The sequence below is a fragment of the Malaclemys terrapin genome, chromosome 1 (genome assembly GCF_027887155.1).
Source record: "Malaclemys terrapin pileata isolate rMalTer1 chromosome 1, rMalTer1.hap1, whole genome shotgun sequence".
In the NCBI taxonomy this organism is placed as follows: Eukaryota; Metazoa; Chordata; order Testudines; family Emydidae; genus Malaclemys; species Malaclemys terrapin.
This window is the reverse complement of record NC_071505.1, coordinates 24,427,549-24,446,109: the sequence shown is the minus strand read 5'-3', so window position 1 is coordinate 24,446,109 and position 18,561 is coordinate 24,427,549. Positions and strand designations below refer to the sequence as shown.

The window sequence follows — 18,561 nt, the reverse complement described above, 5'->3', positions numbered from 1 at the left end:
ACGCCGATTCTGGGCCCGGGAAACAAGCACAGACTGGTGGGACCGCATAGTGTTGTAGGTCTGGGACGATTCCCAGAGGCTGCGAAACTTTCGCATGCGTAAGGGCTCTTTCATGGAACTTTGTGACTTGCTTTTCCTTGCCCTGAAGCACCAGAATACCAAGATGAGAGCAGCCCTCACAGATGAGAAGCGAGTGGCGATAGCCCTGTGGAAGTTTGCAACACCAGACAGCTACCAGTCAGTCGGGCATCAATTTGGAGTGGGCAAATCTACTGTGGGGGCAGCTGTGATCCAAGTAGCCAATGCAATCAAAGAGCTGCTGATATCAAGGGTAGTGACTCTGGTAAATGTGCAGGCCATAGTGGATGGCTTTGCTGAAATGGGATTCCCTAACTGTGGGGCGATAGACAGAACCCATAGCCCTATCTTGGCACCGGAGCATCAAGCCAGCGAGTACATAAACTGAAAGGGGTACTTTTCAATGGTGCTGAAAGCACTTGTGGATCACAAGGGATGTTTTACCAACAACAACGTGGGATGGCCGGGAAAGATACATGATGCTCGCATCATAGAATATCAGGGTTGGAAGGGACCTCAGGAGATCTAGTCCAACCCCTGCTCAAAGCAGGACCAATTCCCAACTAAATCATCCCAGCCAGGGCTTTGTCAAGCCTGACCTTAAAAACCTCTAAGGAAGGAGATTCCACCACCTCCCTAGGTAACCCATTCCAGTGCTTCACCACCCTCCTAGTGAAAAAGTTTTTCTTAATATCCAACCTAAACCTCCCCCACTGTAACTTGAGATCATTACTCCTTGTTCTGTCATCTGGTACCACTGAGAACAGTCTAGAGCCATCCTCTTTGGAACCCGCTTTCATGTAGTTGAAAGCAGCTATCAAATCCCCCCCATTCTTCTCTTCTGCAGACTAAACAATCCCAGTTCCCCCAGCCTCTCCTCATAAGTCATGTGCTCCAGCTCCCTAATCATTCTTGTTGCCCTCCGCTGGACTCTTTCCAATTTTTCCACATCCTTCTTGTAGTGTGGGGCCCAAAACTGGACATCTTCAGGAACTCTGGTCTGTTTCGAAAGCTGGAGGAAGGGACTTTCTTCCCGGACCAGAAAATAACCGTTGGGGATGTTGAAATGCCTATCGTTATCCTTGGGGACCCAACCTACCCCTTAAAGCCATGGCTCATGAAGCCATACACAGGCAGCCTGGCCAGTAGTCAGGAGCTGTTCAACTATAGGTGGAGCAAATGCAGAATGGTGGTAGAATGTGCATTTGGATGTTTAAAAGCATGCTGGTGCAGTTTACTGACTCTGATAGACCTCAGCCAAACCACTATTCCCATTGTTATTACTGCTTGCTGTGCACTCCACAATATCTCTGAGAGTAACGGGGAGACATTTATGGCAGAGTGAGAGGTTGAGGCAAATCGCCTGGCTGCTGATTACGTGCAGCCAGACACCAGGGAGGTTAGAAGAGTACAGGAGGGGGTGGTGCGTATCAGAGAAGCTTTGAAAACCCGTTTCATGACTGGCCAGGCTACGGTGTGAAAGTTCTGTTTGTTTCTCCTTGATTAACCCTTCCCCCCCCCCCAGTTAAGTAGTAGCTTACTACTTCCCTGAAAGCTAGCCACTCTCCCCCCCACCCCTTCGATCACCGCTTGCAGAGGCAATAAAGGCATTGTTGCTTCACATTCATGCATTCTTTATTAATTCAATCACACAAATAGGGGGATAACTTCCAAGGTAGCCCAGGAGGGATGGGGGAGGAGGGAAGGACAAGGTCACACTGCACTTTAAAACTTAAAAACTTTAAAACTTATTGAATGCCAGCCTTCTGTTGCTTGGGCAATCCTCTGGGGTGGAGTGGCTGGGTGGCCAGAGGCCCCCCGCCCACCACGTTCTTGGGCATCTGCGTGAGAAGGCTATGGACCTTGGGGAGGAGGGTGGTTGGTTACACAGGGGTGGTAGCGGCAGTCTGTGCTCCTGCTGCCTTTCCTGCAGCTCAACCATACGCTAGAGCATATGAGTTTGATTCTCCAGTAGCCTGAGCATTGACTCCTGCCTTCTGTCAGCAAGCTGACGCCACCTATCATCTGCAGCCCGCCACCTCTCCTCGTGTTCATATTGTGCTTTCCTGCACTCTGATATTGTCTGCCTCCACGGATTCTGCGGTGCTCTGTCAATGTGGGAGGATAGCATGAGCTCAGAGAACATTTCATCCCGAGTGCGTTTTTTTCGCCTTCTAATCTTCGCTAGCCTCTGGGAAGGAGAAACATATGCAGCTGGTGGAGGGAAAAAGGGACAGTGGTAGTTAAAAATACATTTTATAGAACAATGGTACACTCTTTCCCGGCAAACCTTGCTGTTAACATTATATAGCACATGTGCTTTTGTTACAAGGTCGCATTTTGATGGCTCCACCCCTCCCCCCACCGCGTGGCTAACAGCGGGGAACATTTCTGTTCAGCCACAGGCAAACAGTCCAGCAGGATCGGGCACCTCTGAATGTCCGCTTAATAAAACCACCCTATTTCAACCAGGTGACCATGAATGTATCACTCTCCTGAAGATAACACGGAGAGATAAAGAATGGATGTTGTTTGAATGCCAGCAAACACCGGGACCATATGCTGCAATGCTTTCTTCTGCAATGATTCCTGACTACATGCTACTGACCTGGCGTGGTAAAGTGTCCTACCCTGGAGGACAGAATAAGGCTGCCCTCCCCTGAAACCTTTTGCAAAGGCTTTGGGAGTACATCCAGGAGAGCTTTATGGAGATGTCCCTGGAAGATTTCCGCTCCATCCCCAGACACGTTAACAGACTTTTCCAGTAGCTGTACTGGCCACGAATCCCAGGGCAAATTAATCATTAAACATGCTTGCATTTAAACCATGTCTAATATTTACAAAGGTACACTCACCAGAGATCCAGGATCTCCGCCTTCAGGATCCAGGAGCCCGCCTTGGGTGGGTTCGGGGGTTACTGGCTCCAGGTCCAGGGTGAGAAACAGATCCTGGCTGTTGGGGAAACTGTTTTCTCCGCTTCCTCGCTGTAAGCTATCTTCAACCTCCTCCTCCTCATCTTCCTCGTCCCCAAAACCCGCTTCCATGTTGCGCCCTACTTCATTGATGGAGTCAAAGCACAGGGTTGGGGTACTGTTGGCTGCACACCCTAGAATGGCATGCAGCTCATCATAGAAGCAGCATGTTTGGGGCTGTGACCTGGAGTGGCCATTGGTGCCTCTGTTTTTTTGGTAGGCTTGCCTGAGCTCCTTAATTTTCACGTGGCACTGCTGCGAGTCCCTGTTATAGCCTCTGTCCTTCATGCCCTTGGAGATTTTTTCAAATGTTTTGGCATTTTGTTTACTGGAACGGAGTTCAGCTAGCATGGATTCGTCTCCCCATACAGCGATCAGATCCCACACCTCCCATTCAGTCCATGCTGGAGCTCTTTTGCGATTCTGGGACTCCATGGTCACCTCTGCTGATGAGCTCTGCATGATCACCTGTGCTGATCAGCTCGCAACACTGGCCAAACAGGAAATAAAATTCAAAAGTTCACCAGACTTTTCCTGTCTACCTGGCCAGTGCATCTGAGTTGAGAGCGCTGTCCAGAGCAGTCACAATAGAGCACTCTGGGATAGCTCCTGAAGGCCAATACCGTCAAATTGCCGATGTCAGCGTAATCCCCTTGTCGGAGGTGGAGTAAATTAATCAATTTTAAGAGCCCTTTAAGTCGGAAAAAAAGGGCTTCGTCGTGTGGACGGGTGCAGAGTTAAATTGAGGCAATGCTGCTAAATTCGACCTAAAATCGTAGTGTAGACCAGGCCTGAGAAGTGACTGTAGAAAGGGATATTGTGGATAAAAATGGTATCGAGTTTTTTCCTCTTTCAATAATTCTGTCACATATGGTCACTTAAAAGTGAACAGATGCTGTTTCTACCATACCTGCTGGAAGTCAAGTTGGGGTTCATTCTTCTGCATCATCACCAGCAAGAGCCTAACTGACTTGCAGAAATGTTACCTTTGTACCACCCCATTGTCTCGACATTGTACCTCCAGTTGCCTTCACTGGGCTCAGGCAGGCATAAGTGAATACAATGTGGTATACAATGCGGTTCACTCTGCACAATATGGAACAGCTTCCAGGATGAAATCCTGCACTATGAAGTTAAAGAGTTTTGCTATTGACTTCAGTGGGGCCAGGATTTCATCCCAGGCCTGCCTTTTTAATAGTGGGTTGGTTCTGCCGTGCCAACAGGAGTAAAACAGTGAGTACAATGTTTTCTACTGAAAGCGAGTTGGTATGGCTCTGAATGTACACAAGGAGCAGACTGGGTGACTAGGAATGTAACATTTATTTTTAAATGTAGAACCATGCTTTAAAAAATAGACAGTTAAGGTGAACTTTTTCTCCATCCAGTACTGAACCCCTAGCCTATATTTTATGCTCCCTGGGAACAACGACAGTTTCACAAAAATTCTACGTTATTTTCTTGGTTCATCAGCTGGAGACACAAATTTTCGGGGGGATTTCATGGGTCCCTTATGTGAAAACTCTTCCAAGAATTTTTCTGCCCCACACACTTCTGTATATTGTATTTGCAAATGTATAAACAACAAATATTAGACTTTTAAATGCATGTGTAACTGAACACAATGTGCATGTAAATTCACAAATAAGTGGGTCATTATTTGTGTACACACAAATGCGAACATTAGTTTTTTAAAGACTAGGCCAAAATAACAGTATGGCTTAGCAGTACTAACATTGAAAGTGATAACTAATAAGGTTAATGGAGATAGTTTTCCTTTCCAATTCAACAGAAAAAGAAATAGAGGACGAACAATATGTGCATTAGCTCATGTATTATATTTATCTTACCTTACTGGCTTTTGAAATGATTAATATGTATTGTACAAATAAAAGCACCATATCATCATCCAGTATCAGGGGGTAGCTGTGTTAGTCTGTATCTACAAAAACAACAAGGAGTCTGGTGGCACCTTAAAGACTAACAGATTTGTTTGAGCATAAGCTTTCGTGGGTAAAAACCTCACGGATGCATCCGAAGAAGTGAGGTTTTTACCCATGAAAGCTTATGGCCAAACAAATCTGTTAGTCTTTAAGGTGCCACCAGACTCCTTGTTGATATCATCATCCAGAAAGTCATATAGATTTTCTGTATTTCCTATTATATACCGCTTTGATGAAAAAGTTTTCCATTAGTTCTCTGAAAATGAAGATCCTGAAAGCAAGATTGGTTCTCAAGTGTGTATGTAAAGAGAAGAACTGGTTAAAGTTGAATTAATGTTATTGATTCCAGATGAATGAAATACAGCAGAAAATAAAAGATAAAACCCAGAAGATGATGGCTCTTATTGCAGAGTTATCCATGAAGCAAGCAATTACCATTAAATTGCAACAGGAAATGAGGGACAAAGAACAATTTTTGCTGACTGTCTCATCAAGGATAGAGAAAGGTCTCCCTCCTCCTAAAGAAACAGAGATTGAGTGGATGAAGGTATTGCGCAATGAGGAGATGCATAAAGCGGCAGCTGAAGCCAGAGAAAAGGTAGGCTTTTGTCATAGGGTGCAATTTGGGATTAATTCACATTGTTCCAGTTCATTTATTTTTTTAAAGGGCTTTGCTGTGTGGCTTCTTATTGCCCATCTCCCATTCTCCATAGTTTGGGGGAGGGGCGTCTTCTTGAAGAATAGGGCAAGACTGACCCATGCTCGTGGAAGAGCTTATTGCCAAGCTGCTTCGTGGAGAGTCACAACGGAAGTCCTGCACACTGTATAGAATGAAAATTCACCAATTGGGCAGCTGGTGTCTAGTACTCAAAGGGAGCTGTACGTGTTAGTTTAAACACTGTAATTATTTTGATGGTGGCAAGATAGAGGAGCACTGATCTTTTCAGATAATATACTGAGGATTCAGTTTCAGGACGATAGCGCAAAGGAAGAAACTAACCCAACCTTTTTTCTTAAGGGCTTGTAGATGCTAGACTGGCAGAGACAAAGGGAGATTAGATTGCTAGATGGCAGTGGGCAGGAAGAGCACATGGGGAAATGTTGCAAGTTCCTTAATGGGCAGCTTGCGACCTTAAAACCAACTGGGACAACCAGTGACCTGTAGGGGGAGAGTTCACACTAAGCAGGGGCAGTATTATAAAAAGATGTCCTGTTTGTATGAGGTTCCCTCAACCTCTGGCTCACCAGGCGGGACAAAGTACAATTTCAGTAGAGTATTTACAGCACTAGCCTCCCCAAGGGCTGGATGAAGGCAGGCCATGGGCTTTCCACCTCTCTCTGGCAAAAACTTCCTGAGCATGGAGGAGACTGCACAGTGCACCCAACAAAACTGCTTTGGAATTAGACACTTCTGTGGAATTAACAGTTTCCCCCATGTTATGACAGCCACTTCAATATTCTGCACCTCAGTTTCCTCGTTTGTCAAAATGGGGATATTAGTACACTAGTATTCTTTGTAAAGTGCTTGAAGTGGTAAATGGAGTTCTAAGTACTGTCTTCGCCATGACTTGTGAAACAGACTGTCAGTTTCTATATCAGATTAAAATGTGTTTCTTCACAGCGTGCTGCAGAAGAGGAACAGTATGCCTTGCCAAATAGTATCTATACAACAGCGGAGCAGCGCCCCAACGCATATATCCCAGACGATGAAAATGTTCTGCCTTTGCCACGTCCCTATGGTGCTTTGGCTCCTTTCAAACCAACTGAACCTGGTTCAAATATGAGACACATAAGAAAACCTATTGTAAAGCCAATTGAAATCTGAACAAGTGATCTTCATCTAAATCATAAGTCCAATAGTAGCAATTGAATATGCAAAGCCAACAGCTTTTAAGATTGTAAATGTTTTTAAATGTTTGCTAGCAGTTTGCCAAAATATTCACACTGTAAACAAAATATTTTTAAAGCAGACAGTATAGCTAAATAGTCCCTGTAGCTAATGGGGGTTCAGTATGCAAAACATAGCACTGTTTTGAAATGTTAAGAGGAGTGAACAATAATCAAAATTGGTTTTTAACTTGTTAATAAATGCTTATAAAGTACAAACAGGTACAATAAACAAGAGAAGATGTTGTAGATTTTCTTTTTAATATTAACATAATTGAACTATGTCCTTATTCATTATACAAATAAATCAATATGGGGAGCAGTTTGGACTGAAGATAATTGTCAGGCATGTCTGTTTAAATTAAAAAATGCCCTTTCTCTCACTACAGACCAGTGAGAAAGCTAATCCTCCTTTATCACTGATGGCAACCGTAGTAAAGGGAACAAGTCCCATTATTGAGAAGGAGCAAGAGGAGAAGAAAGAGTGAATGCTCTTGCATACTGAGAAGTAAAGTGTAAGAAGGGCCCTGTTTCTGGGAGCGGAATCTCTCTCATTCAGCACCACAAAATAGGTACATAAGTTTGGGAACATACTCCCCTATTTGAAACTATGCTGAGAAAGGATAACTGAGGTAGTTATACAGAGAGCTTGAGGAACATACTTTTTTTTCTTTTTAATTCCAGTAACATCAAATTCATTCTAGTTTACTACTTCTGAAACTTTGGCACACTTTCTTACCCAGTAAATGGAAGTACATCTGTTCCATGCTAATTCAGCATGTCTGAAGTTCACAAATTTTCCCTGTTTGGTACCAAAGCACTACTTTTTTTAAATTGCTGTTATAGCTCACAGCTAAAAAAATAAATGGGTTAGGTCAGTTTTGTATAAATATAGCTGGGAACCGAAGGGAAAAAATCTGTAGCAATTTTAAAAAAAATCTAACACTTGATCTAAAAACATTTAAAGTCATAGGGGCAGAATTAAATACAATTAATCAAAGTCACTGTAACGATAAGTTTCCAAAGAAACTTTCTTCTCCTGCTGTATTGTACAGTACATTATAAACATCAGGAAAGATTCTTATACACATTACAGAGAGCAAGTATTTTAAAACCCAACTCCAAAGGCATGGGGGCAGTACTGTAAAGAGATGTACCGTCTGTATGAGGAATTTATACATCTTTATTAATACATCATATACAAAGAGTTACTCCGCATTTGTTGCCTCTAGCCTATGCTACGCAATCTCAAAGAAATCCTTTATACATTAGTGCAAGAACAGCTGCCAATTTCTCATTATTTCGCAATGTAATTGGACTGTTCTTTTTTAAGAAATGTCTTGCCTGTAAGAGTAGTATTAGAATAAAAATAAAATTCTAAAGAAACTTTTCCCACCATATTCTGAAACTTTCTACACCTACTCCTGTTCAGCCATTCCACAGTGTAAAACTGAATAATAAAAACATATTTAGCTGGAGAGCAGGGTCTGTATCAGATATATATTTCCCCCCCCCACCCCAGCTCCAATCCTTTATCTTCCTTGTATTTACTAGCAAGTCTGCAATTTCAGTCTAGTCCCTCCTCAATACATGCATGAGTAGAGTGGAGCATATATTATTTTTGGCAGCCTTTTACTAGTTAATGGTTGCAACCAAAAACTGGGAGCCTTTAATATGACATTTGTTTTATAAATATTAACAATTTTTGAGAAGTATTAAACCCTGGAATTTTAGTTGCAAATATGCTTGTTGAAATGGTGATATACGTAGAAAGACTGACATGCTTTTTGAAGTAACCCAATATATTTTAGCAGTACTACAGGCCTAAAAGCATCATGGTGTGTTTCAGTGCTGTTTCCTCTACGAATTTTGCATTCACATTGTCTTCTTCCTCAAATGGATTCAGACCTGGAAAAGTACATTGAGAACATCAGCATTTACACAATGAATGTTCTTCTGCACCAATACTTTCAATCCCAAGGACACCATGACCAACATTTTCAATCTGAGGTAACCAAAGTTAGGATTAAAATGTGTTTTCATAGATGTGGAGCCCTCCTCCCGCAGCTTTCATTGATTTCACTTGGATGCTCAGCATCTCTGAAATTCAAGCCCTCAGTTTTTAAAAGTTTTGGCCCCTAGTTTTTTTTCCACAAAGACAAAAAATTCTCGTAAGGACTCCGGGCTAGATTCACCAAGTTTCTTAAGCATTATAATGCCTCGCTATTAGGCACGCTGCCGCCTACTGGAATTCTCAGCTCCAAGTTAGGTGCCCCAGCTCCTCATACAGTACATGGAAAGAGTTCAATGCCAAAGAAAGATTCTCAGAATCCAGCATGCTGAGTGGGGAGCCACCTACGGAAGCAGGGAGAGAAATGCAGAGAAAAAGACGTGGGGGGCTTAGGGCCCAGATCCACAAAGGCACTTTGGCACCTGACTTCCATTGATCTTGGCTTTACCCACCTGACTGATGAGCCAGAGGGAGAGGTTTCCCTCCATTTAGGTATCTCAGCTGCAAACCCTTTCTTGGAATTAGGTGCCTAAGCCAGGTCAGCCCTTTCTTGCAAAAAGGCAGACACAGACACACCCACCTCATTATACCCAGTACTTAGGGTACTCACCTAGGATGTAGGAGACCTGGGTTCAACTTCCTGCTCCAAAGCAGGCAGAGCAGGGATTTGAATCTGGGTCCCCCACATCTCAGGTAAATGCCCCGATCACTAGGCTACTGGGCATTCTGGGGTGGACCTCTCTCCATCTCCCTCTGAGACGTAGTCCACTTGGTATAAATATTTAAATATTCACTGGAAAGAGAGAGAAAGACTCTACAGCCTGGTGATTAGGGCACTTGCCTGGGATGTGGGAGAGTTAGGTTAAAGTCCCTGCTCCAATAATATTTATTTATACAAAAATGAAACAGTTCCAAATAAGAGATTGAGAGAGACCCATCCCAGAATCCCTTATAACCTGGTGGTTGGGTAGGAAAACAGGGTTCAAATCCCAGCTCCAAATCTAACAGAGCAAGAATCTGAATCTGGAACACGCACACCCCTGAAAAATTCCCAACCTGCTTGCCCCTGGCTGTCTTTTGTGTGGGCCTGACCCTAGAGGTGCACGCTGAGCACACCTACAGGATTGGGCTGCCCTGGAGAGGTAGGCCAGGAAACATCTTGTTTGAGAATCTTGCTGGGGCTTCGGTTTGAGCATGGGCTTCAAGCAGCTCATTAGCTGTTGGGCAGCGTCAGAACTTAGGTGGCTTTGAGCATGCCCTCATGTAGAATGTAGGTACCTATGGGGATTTAATCACCTACAGGGTTAAGTGGCAGCTGAGAAGTGATTTTGCACATGTCAATGGAGCCAAAATGTTGGGCTTAAGTGAGTAACTACCTCTCTAGATGCCCATTACCCTTGTGAATCTAGCCCATAAGGGGTGATCCAGAGTCCATTGAAGCTAATGGGAGCTTTGCTATTGACTTCTATGGTTTTTTGTTTTTTTTTTAAACAGACTCCTAGAACCTTTAAAGTCTGTATCAATATAATATCAGGTCATAAGATTGAGTCTGTCAGCCACTTTTATCTCAGGACACCAGGTCAAATCCTGAAGATTTTACACAGGCAAAACTCTGAAATCAATGGAAGTTTTGCTTGAGTGTAAATTGAATAAGGACTTATAGAAAGTGGTCCTGGTATTGTCAGTTTCATAATACTGTTACGTGAAATCGCAAGCAATGTAATTTAGGGGGGAAACTGTATCAGTAATTGTGGATTTGATTAACATTTAACCTTGGCTGCTTTCCAGATTGTAGCAGACTGTGCTGACGCCTTTCAAAGCTGGCAGCACCACTCTTCTTTTTACTGGGACATAAACAGAACATATCCCACAGGGAGGAGACCCAGAGACTCTACAAGATGCACTGAAGACTTTGCTATTAATTTTATGTTAGAGGCACTCAGTTGACAATACAGATAGGCACCAGTATAAAACCTTAAAATAGATTAAAACGGTCAATGGGATTTAGTCTCCTAAGTGCCTAAAATTCTTTTTTTTAATTCTATTTAGGATCCTAAATCAGCTAGGCATTGAAACACTGAGTGCAGCAACACCTGAATACCTTTAAAAATCTGGGCCTAAACCCTTTAAGGCCAGGGATTTAGGATGGTTATGATTCCCAGAAGGATCATGTCACCAGAAGGGAACCATGGGACAGAACTATATAAAAAGCTGGCTCAGAAAGGGAGAGACCTACAAGGGAGTAGGTGGTGAGATGTGGAGACGGGTTTTCACTAAGAAAGCTACAGAAGCAGTGAGCCAAGGAGGGGCCTATGAACAGGTAGGCGCTCTGGAAAGTGGTTCAAGTCCTGAAGAGACAGTGAAAAGAAGGAAAAACTCTAGGACAATACAGAATTGGTATAGGCTGGAGGCTCAGTGTTGGTACCACTCTTTAAAAAATACTAAGTTGGAGTTTCCAACAAAGTGGGAAGAAGTCCCCTATTAACTGGAACACCATAGCTGATGCCTGTGGAGAAAGGGCCCTTGATTGAGCCTGGAGAAGGCAAATTATTGCATTTTAGCTTGACAAGAAGATAAATAGAAAGCTGCAGCCTGGGGAGGTGAATAAACTATTTAGCCCATGGACGGCAGTTTAGGACCATATTGTTTTTAAATGTCTTGGTTGCCCCCAAAAGGAGAGAACTCTTATTGAGGTTTGGCCAGAGAGCTAAACCCCAAATTGCCCATTTGTTAGGGAGAAACTACCCACCACTGGCTGAATAAGGGAAAACAGAGTAGTGATATCAGAAAGGTAAGAAGCCCATTACACACACATGTAATTCTTATGGAAAGGTTAATATACCCATAGGTAGGTAACTACTCCTGAGAGACTATCAGGCATTCTGTATACATCCCTTCTAAAACCAAAGCTTGCATGTGTGGTTTTTAATAATGCATTGCTAACCCACATGCCCCAATTGGGTTTGTCACTTCATTTTTATTTAAAGCTCTTAGCTTTTAAACAATAACTGAGCTTGCAGTTATACCTGAAACAGGAAGAAGTCATTCCAGCCTCACTCCTTTGGTTCACTTCAGCCACACACCCCTGGCTTTCCACTATACCCACTGGCGCCCTTTTGAGAGAAATTCGGGCAAGAACACTTTAAGGGGCTGAGGATGTTCACAGCCATGGTGGGAACTCCAGTTCTACACTACTGCTTTTTGTAAGCCTGTTCTACACATAAACCCCAAACTCCATTTCTCTGCGCGCACACAGCTTCCATTAGTGGAAATGGGAGCTACAGGCCCAATCCTGCACCTATGGAAATCAATGGTGTTTGGCCGCAGTCTTCCATAGGGACAGGATAAAACCCTATGTGCACATCCAGGGCACACAGACAGCTCATTAAAGGAACAAAGTACAGAAAGAACCCACTTCTCTTTGGTCCTTGGGCACTACTGTTATAAACATGTTGAATAATAATAATTAATTATAATAATGTTACCTTGATCCTCTACCTCTGCCAGCATATCAACTAAGTAGTTAAGTGGCAGAAACTCTACATGGACAGACAGTCTGTCCACCACTGGTCTGTTATGCTGTAAAGGAAAAACACTTTATATTACTTCACAAAAGTGGTAAAGCAGCTTCTTAAATACTGAGTTAAAAGTGGCTAACAGTCCAAATGATAGAGTATACATTGGGCTCAAGACTATCAAAGCTAAAAGATTAAAAAACAAGCAATTGCCACCACCAAACTCTTACCTGTCTCTTCCTAAGTTTATCAAGCAAAAGTTTAACAGAGTTCCTTGCAATAAAATTAGAGTTGACAGGATGATTCCACAGCTGACTGACCTTGTGACCAATTGCCTATTAAGCAAAAAACAAACATAAAATAGATGCAATGCAATAGTGAGTCTATTGCCCTTATGTGGCAGTTTCTGTCACAATAGGTCTCGCTACTTAATGACTCAACACCAGAGTCAGAGTACACTTAGAATCATTCCATTCTCCTTCCCAACAGTGCCCAATGGCTAACAGCTCATTATAGATTCCAAACTGTGAGCTGTACCTCAACTGACTAAACCATTCCTAGAACAAAATACAGAAGACAAAGAAAGCTTTGACACTTCTTTTTTTTTTTTTTAAATGCAGCCAAGTAAAGAAACTCTTTTTACAGAAAAATTCTATTGGTACTTTCAGTGATTGGAAACACATATTCAAGTCAACAGGACAGATGAAGTTCACCCTAGAGGATGTAAGGAACTAGCCAAAGCAATCTCTGAATCGTTAATGATTATCTTCGAGAACTCAAGGACAAGTGAGGTCCCAGAAGCTGGAGAAGGATAAGCATCGTACCATTTCCAAAAAGGGGGAGAAAAGGAAGTCCCACAGAATCAGACCAATGAGCCTAATTTTGATACCCAGAAAGTTATTAGAACAAACTATAAAATAATCAATTTGTTCAAACCTGGAGGATAATAAGGTGATAGCTAAGATTGGTTTGACCTGATTTGTTCTTGACAAATCCAGCTAATTTGACATGGTAACCAGGCTAATGGACAGGGAGGAAGCAGTAGACATTATATATCTGGACTCTAGTAAGGCTTTTGACACTGACCCACATGACATTCTTGTAAGCAAACTAGGGAAATATGGTCTAGATGAAATTATTATAAGGTGGGGGCACAACTGGTTGAAAGATCAGACTCAAGAAGTAGTTATCAATGGTTCACTGTCAACCTGGGAGGATATATCAAGTAGTGTCCTTCTGGGGTCTGGTACTATTCAGTATTTTCACTGATGACTTGGATGATAGAGTGGAGAATATGCTTATAAATTTGGGGACAGCACTAAGCGGGGAGAGGTGCAAGCACTTTTGAGGCCAGGATTTGAATTCAGAATGATCTTGATAAACTGGATAATTGGTCTGAAACAAACAAGACGAAAATCAATTAAGACAAGTGCGAAGGACTACCCTTAGAAAGGAAAAATCAGTGCACAGATACAAAATGGGGAATAACTGGGTAAGCAGCATTACAGCTGAAAATAATGGGGGTTATATTGGATCACAAACTGAATACAAGTCAATAGTGTGATGCTGTGGCAAAAAAGGCAAATGTCATTATGGGACATATTAACAGGAGTGTCATAGGTAAGAGATTAGAGGTAACTGTTCTACTCTACTAGATACTGGTGAGACTTCAGCTGGAATACTGTATCCAGTTTTGGGCACCACACTAAGGGTACATCTACACTACAGGGGGGAGTCGATTTAAGATACGCAAATTCAGCTACGTGAATAGCGTAGCTGAACTCGACGTATCGCAGCTGACTTACCCCGTTGTGAGGACGGCGGCAAAATCGACTTCTGCGGCTTTCTGTCGGCGGCGCTTACTACCACCTCCGCTGGTGGAGTAAGAGCGCCGATTCGGGGATCGATTGTCGCGTCCCAACGGGACGCGATAAATCGATCCCCGAGAGGTCGATTTCTACCCGCCGATTCAGGCGGGTAGTATAGACCTAGCCTAAGAAAGATGAGAGTTCTTTTTGCTTCCTGTAACAACAAGAATCTAGTGTGGTAAGAAACCTCATCGATTAATAATTGGGTAAAACCAGACCTATGGACTTAGATTGAAATGGTAATTATACATTCAAAACCAAACCACAGTATGCATTATAAAATGACATTGGAATAGCTTGTACTGCCCTAGACCATATATATTTTTTAACAAGTAGTGAAGTTGGACAGGAGTAGGAAACTCCATGAATTAAAGGAAAATGCTTATTAATCCCAGTTTTAACATGGATCACCAATGCTAAATATAAATAGAGCTAAAAAAGCCCTCTTTCCTCAATGTAATAATCACCCCCCCCCCAATCACTGTTAAACCTAAAGAAAATGTATATGTAGCTAGACCTTGAACATACACAAGGTGTATTTCATCCCTGTTCAGTGGGCCAGCATGCTCTATTTAATTCCCTGGTAAGCCATTTTATGATGATTTTCATGGGACTTAAGTCTTGAGCTCAGATCAATTTCATAACAACTGGATCCAAAACTTTAGAAGCAGTTACCTCAGGAAGCCTTGTAAAGATACTAAATTTTAGCTTTTCATTCTTCTCAGTGTTGTCCAGATCTACAAATTAGAGAGAGAAATAAACAACTGACCATGACTTCAGGGCTATGGCTTCGTAAATGAACTCAATAGCAAAATACACATTAACTTCTATTACACACACACACCCCTCACCCTTTGAGATAACAGATTTGAATGTAATTATTCAAACCTATTGGGAACAATTAGAATTTGAAACATCACCTTCCAAAAGCATAACAATTGTTTCACAACCCTGGCAATAGCAAGAAATGGGGTACTGTATAAATCTGTACCTATTTTATTTTATCCACTGAGTAAGTATTGTGTTACAGGTTTGATTACAGTAGCATAACTGCTTTAGTTAGGTTATAGTGTGGTACAGTAGAACCTTAAAGTTACAAACAGCAGAGTTACAAACTGACCAGTCAACAACACACCTCATTTGGAACTGGAAGTACACAATCAGGCAGCAGCAGCAGGGGAAAAAAAGAAAGCAAATACAGTACAGTACTGCATTAAATATAAACTATTAAAAAAATAAAGGGAATGCAGCATTTTTCTTCTGCAAAGTAAAGTTTCAAAGCTGTATTAAGTCAATGTTCAGTTGTAAACTTTTGAAAGACCTACCATAGCGTTTTGTTGAGAGTTGCAAACATTTCAGAATTACGAACAGCCTCCATTCCCGAAGTGTTTGTAACTCTGAGGTTCTACTGTATTGCTGTATTCCAATAACTGATTCAGATAAACTGAGTTATGCTAACTGTTCCCTTTGAGCTAAAAGGGCAATGAACATAGTTGTGGTCATTCTATGGTTTAGGAAGCCACAAGCTGGTTTTATGAAGATGTTGGCTTTATGATGACTGCATAAAGTTGGTCCTATGCCAAGAAACACAAAGTAGGATAATCTGGCTGTAAATTTGGGCAATAATTCAAGAACACAATGATTGGCGTATATGAGAAGTGATTGTGAAGAACATGATTTTCATATGCTCCTTTGTACACTATTTCTTCTTTTTAAATGTTCACAAAACATAGCTGAAAGAACAGGGTTGAGTTTCTTAGGCCTAGTCTTCACTTACCGGCTGGTCCGGCGGCACGCCATCGATGTTCTGGGATCGATTTATCGCGTCTGGTTAAGACGCGATAAATCGATCCCGGATCGATCCCGGAAGTGCTCACAGTCGGCGCCGGTACTCCAGGTCGCCGAGAGGAGTACGCGGCGTCGACGGGGGGAGACTTCCGGCCACGTCTGGACCGCGGTAAGTTCGGACTAAGGTACTTCGAATTCAGCTACGTGCGTACCTTAGTCCGAAGTCCGGACTAAGTGGGGACCAGGCCTTAGCCTACTTACAAGAAAGCCTAATGAAAATAACCACTCTGGAGGTGTAATAGCATATTTTAAAAGTTCTTTAAAGCATGATTGTCTTAAACTCCTGGGTTTTTTCTTTTAAAAAGACTTTATTGCCTTGTGCAGAATTTCTGGACATTCCACTAATGCCAGCACCAAAAGCATTTTGTCTGTTGTATAAATCTGAGGAAGTTTGCTGAGGCAAGCTAATCCAGTTATTTTGAGGGCAGGGGTCTTTTTTTAAGCTATTGATAAATCCTATGAAAATCATGAATGTTAACGTTTCTATCAATTTCCTAGTTTAAAAACGAGACTGGAATCCATGTGGTGATCTGCTGAAATTCTCACAATGGCTATTTCATGGTCTATCACATCAGGGATAGTGTTATGTCGGCTCATGCCCCATTTTGTCATCTGGAACAGCTGTGCAATCACACGGACTTCAAAGCAGCTCCACAGGAATAACTTTCAACAATAACTTTCAATTTTAAGTGCAGAATTGAACCTTCGGCCCTTGTATTTTTCCTCTATGTACTGTAAGAAAAAAAAACTCAAATTTTTTAAAAAGCAGCAGTCAGTTGTGCAAAGAGCCATGGGTGTCCCTTTGAAATATAGAAAGGGTATCCATTTCCAAAGCAGACTTGGTACAAAGGAATGTAATCTAAGTGTCTATTGTTAAATCCACCATACCTTTCAAAAGTTTTATAGCGCATGTCTCAGTCAGCTGTAACACCCCATTATCAATGTAATGCAGCAGGGTATGCAAAGGCAGACATCTAACTCCAAGCCCCACGTGCAAAGTATGAAAACCTGCAAAGAAAGCACCACTTGTTTGTGCAACAGAAATACAAACAGTTTTGTGCAAAGCCTCTAATTACAGCCGTGCCAGCCATAGCACTAAAGCTTAGTTGATAACAATACTTCCTTTACGAACACATATACTTCTATTTGTGGGTGGAGAGGAAGAGTTTATCAGCACTTGCCATACAAAAATGTTAGTCTTCATGTTATTTAAACACCTCCACTCTCTGCAACAGTATTAAGTTACAGTTGAATACATCAATTTGAAGGGCAATCAGTTCAAACTGATACTATGTTACAATATGGTAAAAACCCTTCTTCCTCAAAGGATTTTCTACTTACAATGTGAAACTGCTGAGTTCCCATTATCTTAACACACACTGCAAGGAACAGGAAATGAAACGGGGGAGTCTGGAGACATGCCATAAAGTAGTTACTTTATTTTAAAATATTTTTAATTCACAAAAGAGTGCTAAATATTCTATAAATTGTTTGTTTGCATTTAAAATTTCTTATGCATGTGTCTTTTAGTCCCCCCTGCTAAAAGCAATCAAGAAATAAACCTCAACATGCATTATATGTGGTTACTATCCATGCTCCAGCATAGCATGAACCAGCACAAAAATGGCATCAATGCTGAGGGAGTTTTGAGATTCATGTTTCTGATCTAAGACTCAGATCTATCCCCCCAGCATGTGGTTACACACATGCTTTGGTCTCACAACTAACAGTATGATAAGCCAAATCCTTTTGCAGAAACATTCTTAACTGGATTAAAATCCAGACAAAATCTATCAGGTGTCTGTAAGCCCCTTACTGCTTTGGCAAATTAAACAACAACATGCGATTTACAAAAATTAGTGTTAAGAAATTCTTCCTAAAATTTAAAAAGAAAGTGCTTTGAAAATTCTATGGGGGATTATCAGAAGCTCTTGGTAATGGTAGTCTAGCACCATCAAAAGAAAAACGGACACATTTTCATTACGCCCTTTGTCCCATGGATTTCTTGAGACAAACTCCTTTCTAATTTATCCCTGTGGGTCCCTTTATATAGTCTCTGTATCTGTAACAGATTGAATAGCAACTTTAAAGTGCCTTGTAGCATTCTCACTCTTCATTTTAAATTAAATCAACATTTCCCCATCTTTTCTCTCCCTTCTTCCTGTGTCCCCAACTGAGACATCAGTTCATCTGGATGGAGGTAAGGGTCACTTATGATCAGAGGTGAAAGTAAGCCGGTATGGTCCGGTACACTGTGTGGGACTGGACTGGCTTCTCTGGCAGCGCTTTAAAGGGCCCGGGGCTCCAGCCACTGCAGGAAGCCCCGGGCCCTTTAAATCCCTGCTGGAGCCCTGCCACCCCGGGGTAGTGGTGGCAGGGCTCCCGCAGGAATTTAAAGAGCCTGGAGCTCCGCAGCGGCCAGAGCCCCAGGCCCTTTAATTT

General features: G+C 42.2%; 2 protein-coding genes across 6 annotated transcripts in view; one reads left to right on the top strand and one right to left on the bottom strand.

Moving 5' to 3' along the window:
- The window catches only part of CCDC146 (coiled-coil domain containing 146), a 120,963-nt gene extending 113,837 nt beyond the window's left edge, over positions 1-7,126 (top strand). For all 4 annotated transcript variants that reach the window (XM_054017647.1, XM_054017640.1, XM_054017634.1 and 1 more), the window contains 2 exons: positions 5,340-5,588; positions 6,612-7,126. In XM_054017647.1, the coding sequence (XP_053873622.1) occupies positions 5,340-5,588; positions 6,612-6,815 (453 nt within the window). In that variant the 3' untranslated portion in view covers positions 6,816-7,126. The remainder of the gene's footprint in view (positions 1-5,339; positions 5,589-6,611) is intronic.
- The window catches only part of GSAP (gamma-secretase activating protein), a 72,150-nt gene continuing 60,706 nt past the window's right edge, over positions 7,118-18,561 (bottom strand). For both annotated transcript variants that reach the window (XM_054017661.1, XM_054017668.1), the window contains exons 27-31: positions 17,008-17,127; positions 14,947-15,008; positions 12,634-12,738; positions 12,374-12,467; positions 7,118-8,785 (exon numbers count right to left, since the gene is read on the bottom strand). In XM_054017661.1, coding sequence (XP_053873636.1) covers positions 8,694-8,785; positions 12,374-12,467; positions 12,634-12,738; positions 14,947-15,008; positions 17,008-17,127 — 473 coding nt within the window. In that variant the 3' untranslated portion in view covers positions 7,118-8,693. The remainder of the gene's footprint in view (positions 8,786-12,373; positions 12,468-12,633; positions 12,739-14,946; positions 15,009-17,007; positions 17,128-18,561) is intronic.